The 11,970-nt window shown below is 36.6% G+C and overlaps 1 protein-coding gene across 1 annotated transcript; it reads left to right on the forward strand.

Annotated features, from left to right (window-relative positions):
- The first annotated feature begins 1,824 nt into the window (after positions 1–1,824).
- Positions 1,825–11,561, forward strand: LOC111469434 (autophagy-related protein 18h-like). Its single transcript, XM_023114697.1, has 9 exons — positions 1,825–2,249; positions 3,821–4,282; positions 4,674–5,108; positions 5,520–5,765; positions 5,845–6,639; positions 6,715–6,890; positions 9,682–9,767; positions 9,901–10,422; positions 11,173–11,561. The coding sequence occupies exons 1-9, from the start codon at positions 2,064–2,066 to the stop codon at positions 11,175–11,177; spliced, it is 2,913 nt and encodes a 970-aa protein (XP_022970465.1). The 5' UTR covers positions 1,825–2,063; the 3' UTR covers positions 11,178–11,561.
- The last annotated feature ends 409 nt before the right edge of the window (positions 11,562–11,970 follow it).

Below are 11,970 nucleotides of genomic sequence, written 5' to 3' on the forward strand. Positions count from 1 at the left end.
TTTTTTTTTTTTTTTTTTTTTTTTGGAGTAATTTATGTATGCCTCAAAAAATACAATTAATATTAACAATTTAATTTTTTTAAAAAAAGGGAAATTTTATGGTTTCAGCATCTTTCTTAAGATATCCCAATACGTTGTCGTTCGTTTGGTACCGTTAAAATTTTCACAAATTTGCACAAAGCACCCCAAAAGTTTCTTATATTAACCATGGCCCCCTCTTCTTTGCATTAATTACGCTTCTCCCGTGAAGCGAGGCGGTTGAATGGAGTGTTGGAGGAGGTTTTGTTGAGTCCGCTCAACGCCTTTATGGAAAATTCCAATTCGCACCTACTTTTTTATTATATTAGTTTTGTTTCTATTTGCCCATTTTTGTCATTTCACCCTTTATAAGCTTTTTTATTATAATTTTTAAGTATTAATTTAGTCTTATCGAAAGACTCCGAAAAAATCCAACCAATCTAATCCTTTCGGACTATTTTAATGTAGAAGATTATAAGGGTGTTCAAAAAATTGAATTCCCCGAAAAACCCGACCAATCCAACCTAACCCACAATTTGGATTGGTCGGGTTATGAACATCTTTTGGATGGATTGGGTCTAGATGAATGATTTTTTTTTTTATTTGGGCGGGTTCATGAGAATTGCCCTAAAACTAAATTAAACCCACTCGAATTTATTATTAATTTTAAAAAATATTTTTTAATGATTATTTAATATTATAATTATGTTTTATTCAAAAATAATTTTTAACTATTTTAATACTAATTTTTCAAAATATATATATTTAAATTTAATTGTAAATCTTATTTAAATGTTTCAAAATAAATAAGTAGGTAAATGTTTTATATTTAAACAAGATATATTGGTTGTGTTTTCAATATATTTAAATTTACTAATTAACGGCTCGGTTTCGGCTTGAATCGAGTTCTAAGTCCAACCATTCACTTGTTTCATAGGCTCGGATCGCCTATTCAGATTTTAGCTCGAGTTTTTTTTACTGGGTTTACCTCTCAATTTGTTACTAGGGATAATATCGTTTCATTGTATGTTTTTTGTTTCCCAATGAAGCTTTGGGGTTTTATGCAAATCTCATGGTATTCTAACTAACCTTTACTTGGTTTCCGTATTCATGTTTACTATGAACTTTAGGGTTGTATGTAAGATTTGCTCTCGGTCAAGTATGACTTGTGTACTAGACGCTCTAATAGTCTGAAATAGGCTACAATTCGATGGTTAGGAATATTAATTTCCCTAACTTAACACTAAGGATGTCGATTACGACTTTCCATAGAGTTTAATAGGCTAACGAGCAACATATCATAAAATACGTATAACAAACATGAACTCTTACCAAGTTCATATTCTACTCACGTGAACATAGTTATAGATATTTAGGTCATGCTACTAACATTTACGTAACTAAGTCCCTAATCACTTGTTTAAATAAGTTTTTATGACCAATATGGATCAACACTAAAAAACACGTGGATTCTTACCTAAGGTTATGATTTGAATTTCGGTTTTCAATTTTATTTGTTTTTATAAATGGATAGAGATTTGAATATTATTAAAATAAAATATAATTAATTGAAATGGGCTAGATTTAGGAAAAAAAAAAAAGAAAAATTCCAAAAATACCCTCGATCCACTAGGTGGGAAATGGTAATTTTACACGCCATCTTCCTTACAGTGTAATCCTAACAAGAACACAGCGCACGAAGAGCTCAGAACCATGAGGCGGAAACACAGCGACATAAAATAAAAAAAAAAATTAAAAAAAAAAAATGAAAAATGAAAAATGAAAAAGAAAAATTGAGATTTATAATAGAAAGAGAAAGGAACCGTGTCTGTAACTGAAGGTCAAACTACACCCCAAAACGACACCACCACCGTAGCCACCGCAACGAAACGACACTGTTTTCCTCGCCGGCGAACTCTACCGCCGCTGCCATGTCCTTCCTTTTCGTTTGCTGATTCCCGATCGCCATCCGCCTTACTTCCTGGTTCATTTCTCCGGTGACGGCCGGGTAATCCAGCCTTCTCTCTTTTGCTTCTGATTTGATTATGAAGAGCTACGCTAAGGTTAATAGCAACAACAGTAGCACCACTAACAAGAGCGCCAACGGCTTTCTTCCGAATTCATTGAAATTTATTTCGTCCTGTATTAAAACTGCTTCTTCCGGTGTCCGCTCAGCCAGTGCTACCGTTGCTGCCTCCATCTCCGGCGATGCTCACGATCACAAGGATCAGGTCTACTTTTACTTTTTTATTTTAGTTTTTGTTTGTTGTGGATTTCGTTACTTGGGGAAGTGATTTTACGTTTTCCCCAAGTTTGCGTTTGGATGAGTTGACGATTGGATAGGGAGAGAGTTTGGCAGATTTGTATGTTTTGGGGGTGGCTTTAGGGCTGTATCGATGATTTTGGGTGTTTTAGTGCCGTCATTTTTGGTTGTTTAGAATGCTGGAGGATAAGAGAGATTAAACATTGGGAATATTTGTTCATCAAGTCTCTGGTTGCCTTTAGCTACTGCAGATTTGGTATCTCGAGGCTCCTAAGGGCATCTCTTGGAAAGAAAATGAGAATTGAGGAGAATGTGAACTAATTACTTAGTTCAGCATTTTTCCCCGTCAAATCTACATGACCACCGCTGGTTTAATGAGTGATCTTACCTAAGGATCCTGTGAGTTTAGGATTTCTTTTACTTCTTTTGATCCTTTGCATTTTGTATGGTCTGGGAGATTCTTTCGGAAATTTCAATTTTTTTGAACTTCAATTGTAGAAACATTAGATACTTGTGTTTGTTGCTAAATAAAGGGCTTTCAACCCCCCCCCCCCCCCCCCCCCCCCCCCCCCCCCCCCCCCCCCCCCCCCCCCCCCCCCCCCCCCCCCCCCCCCCCCCCCCCCCCCCCCCCCCCNGTGTGTGCACTGATTTTGCTAGGATATTTCGAGAAGTTGGCAAGTAAAAGAAAAGAACCATTTGTAAGCGTGTGTTTTTAGTTTTATGTAGGGTTGTTTGATTGGAGAACAATAAACCAACTTTTAGGACAATGCGAGGGTTGGTGTTTTGGATAAAGCTTTATTCTTTCAATATTGCTGGTCTGCAAGCCCAAGTTCTTTGGATTTTAGCATTTCTTATGCATTATATGTTTTCTTTTTCATATTTTATTCTATTTCGTTTTACTAAGAGGATTTCTCGCTGATTAGTACTCTATACTCTGTGTACTACTAATCTCTATTACCAACTTGAGCTTGACTTAATTTGTTAATATATATATATCCTCGACCAAAATATTAGAAGTTTGAATCTCCACCTTACAAGTTGTTCAAGTAAAAAACAAAAAAAAAAATTACTAGTCTACTACCAGAAGTGCAGCCATGTTTGTTAGAGTTAAAACATGAACTACGGAGAAGTAGGACAAGAACCTACAAAGAAAAGAAGCAACACTATATGAAGAATTTTGTGAACCTGAGAACCTATTGGGATATCATTAGGATCATATAAGTCTTTAAAAGAAATTTTTGCTTTTGTTTTGAATTTGCTTTATCATATGTATACTACCTTGATTTAGATTCTTTATCATTAATTATGTCATTTTGATGTGGATGTTTAAATTTGTAGCAGCATTTTGATCAGAAATTTTCCTATTTGGAACTAGACAAATATTATTTTACAAGTGGATTTTTCTGTGATGCAATGCATCTTTAATGCAACAGACCTATTCTGTGTGGAATATATTTGTTTTCTGTAGTACTTTCTCTAGCATGTCATATTGTTATGCAATGCACAGTTTAGTAAGAATTCTCAATTGTGATCAAACAGGTATTATGGGCTGGATTCGACAGACTTGAGCTCAGTCCATCCTTCTTCAAACATGTGCTTTTAGTTGGTTATACAAATGGCTTTCAAGTTCTTGACGTTGAAGATGCTCCCAACGTCAGCGAACTGGTTTCAAGACGGGATGATCCAGCCACATTCTTGCAGATGCAGCCTCTTCCGGCTGAGTCAGCTGCTGGTCAGGAAGGCTTTGGAGCATCACACCCAATTCTTTTGGTTGTCGCATGTGATGAGACCCAGAGTTCAGGTCTGATGCAAAGTGGCAGAAATGGGTTGGTGAGAGATGGATATCCTAATGGTCATTCAGAGAACATTACCCTCTCCCCTACGGCTGTTAGGTTTTACTCATTAAAATCTCGCAGTTATGTTCATGTTCTGAGATTTCGCTCAACTGTGTACATGATTAGATGCAGCCCCAAAATTGTGGCTGTTGGTCTTGCATCACAAGTAAGCTTATATTATGCTCATGAATATTATTTGTAATTAAGAAAAAGATTTCTATTTCCTTTTTCTTTCTGATACATAATTAACCATATAAAACACTTCGCATACAATTGCCTTAACAATGGATGTGTTTTTTTTCCCCAAACTAATCAAATGGATGGATGGTTGCTGGTCTTGTAGTTAAGGAAGACCATTTTCTGGGGGACTTTTAAAAAATCAAGACTATTTTCTGATGGATTAAAAAAAAAAAAAAAAAGAAATCAAAACTATCTTTTGCTAGTTTTGCTGTTTAAACCAATAATGTGTTTCCTATGAATATTAAACTGATTATGAAGGATGGTTCATTGCTTACATTTCAATTTTTTTTTTAATTATTTACTCCTTTTGTTTACAGATTTATTGCTTTGATGCTCTCACCCTTGAGAGTAAATTTAGTGTTCTCACTTACCCAGTTCCACAATTGGGTGGCCAAGGACCAACTGGGGTTAATATTGGCTATGGACCTATGGCTGTGGGTCCTAGATGGTTAGCTTATGCTTCCAACAATCCTTTGCAGTCCAATACTGGCCGTTTAAGCCCACAAAGTCCTACACCTCCTGGTGTAAGCCCATCAACATCACCTAGCAGTGGAAGTTTGGTGGCTCGATATGCCATGGAATCTAGCAAGCATTTGGCTGCTGGGCTAATTAATTTGGGTGACAAGGGTTATAAAACATTGTCTAAATACTATCAAGAGTTTGTACCTGATGGTTCCAATTCTCCACTATCATCAAATTCAAGTCGAAAAGTTGGCCGGCTGGCATCAACAGAAACGGATGCTGATGGAATGGTTAGTCTTTTGACTTTTATACCGTTAGTTTTGCATGTGCATTGAAAAATAGTCTGATATATTTTTGCGATAGTTACTTATATTAATCAACATGTTATATCTTCTTTTGATATTTCTGAAAGCAGTAAAATATAAAAAGTAAACGGATATTGCATAGCAACCTACTAACGTTTGTGATTAAAGGTTGTCAATGTTATGCATCTTGTTCTGTGAATGACACTGAAGTTTTTGGGTATTGGCTACTAAGATTTGGCTTCTATCCTATCATTTTAGGGAGCTTAGGTATGAACTACTTAATACTTCCTACTGCTAGTTAGAGTCTGATCATATGAATGAGGACATATTTATACTATTCAATATGGGAAATTCCAATAGCTTTGCCCCCGGTTTTCAATGTTGCTCTTTTTGCAGGTTGTTGTGAAAGATTTTGTCTCTAAAGCTGTTGTATCACAATTTAAGGCTCACTCAAGTCCAATTTCTGCACTTTGTTTTGATCCAAGCGGGACCCTTCTAGTTACTGCCTCAACCCATGGTAGCAATATTAACATTTTTAGGATTATGCTATCCCGCCTACAAAATGGATCTGGTACTCACAGCTATGATTGGAGTTCCTCTCATGTGCACCTGTACAAGCTTCATCGTGGCATGACATCAGCTGTACGTTCTTGCCTTTTCATTAACTTTTCATTAACTTTTATGTGCTTATAAGTGGTCCTTTTTATTGCTCTCAATCCAGGTAATACAAGATATTTGTTTTAGTCACTATAGTCAATGGATAGCTATTGTCTCTTCCCGGGGAACATGCCATATTTTTGCTCTTTCACCTTTTGGAGGTGAAACTGTTCTTCAAATGCACAATTCTTTAGTTGATGGGCCTAATCCTTTACCAGCTTCATGTGTCCCTTGGTGGTCAACTTCATCTTTTATCACAAACCAGCAATCCCTTTCTCCTTCTCCTCCTCCTACTGTCACTCTTTCTGTGGTTAGCAGAATTAAGAATTGTAATTCAGGTTGGCTTAATACTGTCAGTATGTCAGCTGTTTCGGCATCTGGAAAGGTTTCCATTCCATCAGGTGCTGTTTCTGCTGTTTTCCATCGTTGCACACCTCAGAATCTGCAATCTCCTCAATTAAGTTCGAATACTTTGGAACATCTATTGGTGTTTACTCCTTCTGGCCATGTGATTCAACATAAACTGCTTCCACCAATGGGGGGAGAATGTGGTGAAACTATTTTGAGAAGCCCAAATGCTTCAATGCAGATGAAAGATGAGGAATTGCGAGTTAAAGTTGAACCTATTCAATGGTGGGATGTTTGCCGAAGAGCTGCTTGGCCAGAGAGAGAGGAATGCATATCTTCAATTACTCTCAGGAGAAAAGGAACTGCAGAAGCTGTTGAGGATACATCCTATAAACATGAGCATCTTGAAGCCCAAGAGTCAGAAAAGCCACGTGACTGTTCTCTCTTATACCTATCCAATTCTGAGGTGCAGATAAACTCTGGGAGGATACCTATCTGGCAGAAATCCAAGGTATTGGTCATAGTGCCCTTCTGATTTTTTTTTTAAGGCATTTATTAAGTCGGTGTTTTTTCCTCTCTATTGCAGGTACATTTCTATACAATGAGTTTTCCTGGGTCTAATGAGCCAAGTAGCATAAAAGATCACATGAATGGGGAGATTGAGATAGAGAAAATACTTACTAATGAGGTGGAAATTAAGCGGAAGGATTTGCTTCCAGTTTTCGATCATTTTCGTGGGGTACAGTCTGATTGGCATGGCAGGTGATGATAATCGTGTCTCATTTCATTGCTGTAAATTTGTGTTGCCATATTCTTTTAATTTAATATCCCGTATTAGTTGGCAGGATTTTCTGTTTTATGTCTCACCTCTTCTCTTCCAATGTATTAGGATAATTCATACCTCTAGCTAAGGAAGGAATAAAAACTGGGCAAGACATAACCTGATAGACCTCAATTCCGATTTACATATGTTAGGAATGGGACTTGTAAGATGGGATTAAGAACTAATGAGTAGCGTCATAAATAGTTATAGCCTTATAGGTAGATGCAGGTGGCTACGGGTGGTTATTTAGTCATGTGGGATTTGATCTGATGTTAGATAGTCAATTAGCTGTGTTTTGTGTTTGTAGTTAATAGTTGTAGAAGGGAAGAGGGGAGGGCTTCTTTTAAATTTTATTGAGCATAGGAAGGAGAGTTTTTCCGACCTCTCAAATGTGCAACTAGGTTGTAATCCTTCTACAAGGGGTTTCTCTAGTGATTGTGCTAACAAAAACTTCTTTCTATGTTTTTTTCTGCGAATATTTTTTTGATTTTTTTCTTTCGATAGATTCCAAAAGAAAGCCATGATGAGGTTTTTCCATAATAGGGCTTTTGCATTCTTGAAAGGGTGGTACCTTAAGGTCATGTCCAATAGATCCTTTACCTCCCTAGGAAATGTGAGATGCCATCCAAATATATTGAAAATTGTTGTTTATAAATGCAGAGAATCAATTGCTAGTTGAACAATAATTCTAAAATGACATCTTTAGTGTCACTACTATGGACTGCGTTTAGACACCCTCCTCCTTGGTGTTATTCCTGTAGTTGTCCATTTTTTGCAAGTGCTAGGCTGTGGATCTCCATCACTTGTGGGGTTGTTAGCTTGTTCAGTCTCTTTGGGCTCAATGATTGACTTTATTCGAGCTATGTTTGGCTTGGAATAGAGATTGCTTTGCTTTGGTGGAGGAGGTGTTTTTGGGTTTGCTTTTTTGAGATGAGGGCAAAGTCTTGTGGCACGCTAGTTTATTTGTCATTTTGTGGGGTATTTGACTTGAGGAGAATAATAGAATTTTTAGAGATGTAGAGAGGCGGTGAGATTTCATGCGTCTTTGTGGGCGTCAATTCCTAGTCCTTTTTGTAATTATGATCTTTGCTTGATTTTATTGGATTGAAGTTTGTTTCTGTTGTTAGTTTTTGGATTCCTATTTTATTTATTTATTATTTTTTTTTTTTGTGGTAGGTTTGTTTTTTTGCATGCCCTTGTTTTTCTTTCATTTTTCTCAATGAATGGTCAGATTCTTATATATATACATGTATAAAATTTACTACTATTGTTAATAGGAGTGGCTTGTTCTTTAAATGTTTGTCTTCAATATTTAAAACCTATGTATAAAAGTAGCAGTAGTTTAAACTGTTACAACTCAACTTTATATTTTTAAAGAACGTGACAAATTAATATTATTCTTCTAATAATTACACGAGACATAGACTTTAAGCCTTAGTGTGGTTTCATAGAGGCATAAGTGTTTCCTATGAAGCTTCTTATTGTCTGAAGAAGCCCTTGGTCTTGAGGCTAATAGTTAGAGCCTCGAAGCGTCTGGTTCAATAGCCAATAGTTTTTTCAAACATTGATCATGAGAAAGCCTTGATGAAGGTTACCCAAAGAATTTCCTTTTCATTGCTAAAGTGTTTCCCATGATCAAGATAGAATTACCATCATACATGGAGGATTGATCCATCAGGCTCCTTTACGAATAAGTCTTCCTTTCTGAAGATGACCAATGGGAGAATGAGAGTGAACTATCCCCTAGCAGGTTTAATTTGGAAGTTCAAGATTCCTCAAAAGTTTTAGTCATTTTATGGCCTTTGGCTTATAGAAGCCTAAATACCTACGAAAAGCTACAGACAGTTTTGAAATTGGGTGGTTTCGCCCTCAATCAGCTGCTTTTGCCTGCAAGAAGTCGTTTGACCACATTTTCCTGCAGCTTGATGCTTGTTTATGGCCAAGGGGTGGTATTCTATTTTCAATGAGTTTGGGGGTGGACTTTTGTCTCTCTAAGAAGATCGACTAGTGGGTTTTTGAAGTGCTTGATATGAGTGTCTTTGGAGGGAAAAGGGAGGATCTTATGGCGATGGCTTCCTCCTTTGGAGCCTTTGTAAAGAAAGGAAAAGTTGGTTATTTGAAGATAAGTGTTTTTTTTCAGTCCTTTGGCTTTTGATGCAGCATAATGTCTCTTGGTGGTGTATAAACCACACTAAATTCTTTTGTAATTATAGCGTTTTGACAACTATTAACAATTGGAAGAGTCTGTCTTTGATAGTTCTTTGGGGAAGGGGGTTCCCTCTACTCCTTTCTCTCAGGTTGTTCTGTGGTATTTTTGAGTAATATACATCTTTGTTTCTAGTTAAAAAATGAGAGTTTTTATGCCTTTTGCATGATGTAATTGTTACTGGTGGTTGTGCAAAATGTGTTAGGCTTTCAACAGCTTTGTACTCTGTCTGTGCATGCTGCAGAAGATTTATGTTGATGCTTTGTGTATTCAATTGTTGCTTATTTTTCCTCGAATACTGCCAATGTCTTAATCCATTTGTTCTTTTATTTCGTTAGCCTTTTGCTGTTGATGTGTGAATTTCTTGCACAATGTCTTAAGAGAATGGTTCATGTGAGTAAAATCTGTGATATATGTATTTGACGCTTGCTTGGTACTGAATTGCTTACCTTGATGCCACGTGATTCCATATTAATAAAGACACTTAGTTGGCTGAAAATTGGAGTTGTTGGTTTCTTTTGCAGGAGCCATGCTGGAGCAAAAAGCTCTAGCCCAAGTTTAGGTTCTCATTGCGCTGGAATGAAGTATTCAGAAGGTGATATCATTTCAGGTATAAAGTTGGATTCACCTGGCTTGGAGGAAAATTCAGATGGTTATTATAAACACTCGTTTTTTTTTCAAGTTTATCAATTCATTATATTCCAGTGTCTCCTTTTTCCCTAACCTTCTACTATGATTTTCAGATGTGGCTTATGCACCCATTGCCAAGTCTGTGGGTGACATTAAGATGGAAGAGAAGGATGGATCGGTTTTGTCCTCGCCAGTTATGAAAGAGAAGTCTTTCCAAGAATGGGCTTCGGTTTCTTCTAAACAATCTAGCACTGGACTTTCCCCAGTTGAAGGCAGTGATTTTACTAACAGCCCGTCAACGGTAACAATTTGCTCACTCTCCACCGATAGAACTATTTTAAGAGCGGTTCAGTCATCCAAATGTGGAGGGGCCAGTGAGGGCTCGAATACAAGTTCCAACCGTTCTGACTTGAGTATGAATATTCTTGATGAGGGACCAATGGGTGACTCATTTGATTACGAACCATTCTTTCAAGAAGAATATTGTAAAGCGATGGGTCTTAGTAACTGCCGTGACCCACCAGCTTTAACCGACGACATAGACAGTAGTGGTAGTCCTCATTACAGGGAGAAATGTGAGGAAGATGGGGACACTGATGACATGCTTGGTGGCATATTTGCTTTCTCTGAGGAAGGTACTTAATTGGGTGAAAATTTTGTTAATATTTTATTCTTATTTCTAGAGTGGCTTGGCTTGCGGAAGAAAAATCTGCTGTTCTGTTGTCACAAGGGTAAATGGCTCTGGCAGACTAACTAATGAATTAAATTAACAAATTTCTGAATTTAACACATACAAAACATTTATGGTGGTGACAGTATTAAAGGTATGTTTGGATGTAATCAAAATCATTGAAAGTGTTTTGTGAAAAAGGCACTTGTAGAGTTCTTTTGGTGCAAGTGTTTGATTGGAAAGTATTTCGAAAGTACTTTCAACGAGGATAAAACCAAATACTAAAATGATTTGTTGTTAGTCACATATCCAGAACCACTTGTCCTAGAAGCACTCGGAACACACCTTACAAAATTTACTTCACCAATAGTGGCTTTATGTTTCAAAGAGACACTTGTTGGTGGTTGTGGTTCATTGAAGTGATGGGTTCATATAAGATTGCACAATTGGAAGAAAGAAACAGGAGTTATATCTGTTTATTGTATTTTAAGTAAACTGATGGTTTCGTTGTGTTTTATTTTCCTGATGGGCTCAATAGCAGGATGTGAACTGCATATTTGTATGTAAATAGTTATGTTTCTTCGATTTTGGGCTAAATCTTGAACTGTGACATTTATTTCTCATGTTTGGTTTACTTATATTGCTTATGTCTATAGTTATGAAGTCCTATTCACAGCAGTCATCTGTAATTTAATGCCACAAATTCGTCTTGCAGGGTAGTATTTCTTCACATGTCATAGTGTTCTGTAATAATCGACTGATGGATTTCAAATGCCTCAGAGAACAGTCTACTGGTTGTCATCGTCGTTGTTGTGTTAGAGCGTCTATCCTAATTAATAAAATTGGGCTTGTTGGATTTCGATGAGTACAATGCTACTGACAGATAGAAGTGATATGTTATTGATGGTAGCACTGGTGGGACTGGTACCTAGTTTCCTCATTTCCTCCCCTTTGATTTCTGTGTACATACTGTAAATTGAAATTCATAGCTCAAATGATTTGTGATCAGTGTTCTTACCAATGCTGTGTAATATTATTATTCATTCTTCGAAGAAAAATGAAAAAAAAAAGGGAATAAAGTGAAAAAAATGAATAGTTTATTGCTGCTGTACTGTACTTATTTTCTCATTCAGATTTCAAATTCTTGTTTGGAAAAACTTATCAGATTGTGGAGGTTATTTTGTGGTTGTTTCTGCAGGAGCTGCTGGAAGAATTGACACTCTAGGAATTAAAGCTATATTACAACCCATCTTTACAATGAAGGAACCAAGGTCGGTCAAATATGGCTTATATGTTTTTTTTTTAAGATAATAAAGAAGTGAAAATTTTCAGTTACCAAGTATTAGAACATTCTTGATTTATGCATATGCTTAGTGATGGTAACATTCGCTAAATTTCCACATAAAGAATTTCTAGGAACAAGTTATGGTATTGGAAATAATGTGAGATATTTACTTTTTGAAATTAGCTAGGAGGAGTGAAGTGAAGTAGATATGTCAAGGTTTACAAGTCA

Source organism: Cucurbita maxima, unplaced genomic scaffold (genome assembly GCF_002738345.1).
Source record: "Cucurbita maxima cultivar Rimu unplaced genomic scaffold, Cmax_1.0 Cma_Scf00002, whole genome shotgun sequence".
NCBI lineage: Eukaryota > Viridiplantae > Streptophyta > Magnoliopsida > Cucurbitales > Cucurbitaceae > Cucurbita > Cucurbita maxima.

Coding starts and splice junctions, on each gene's coding strand:
- LOC111469434 (XM_023114697.1), top strand. CDS start 2,064: ATGAAGAGCTACGCTAAGGTTAATAGCAACAACAGTAGCACCACTAAC. Junction 5,109..5,519: donor AAACGGATGCTGATGGAATG/GTTAGTCTTTTG, acceptor CTCTTTTTGCAG/GTTGTTGTGAAAGATTTTGT. Junction 6,640..6,714: donor CTATCTGGCAGAAATCCAAG/GTATTGGTCATA, acceptor TCTCTATTGCAG/GTACATTTCTATACAATGAG.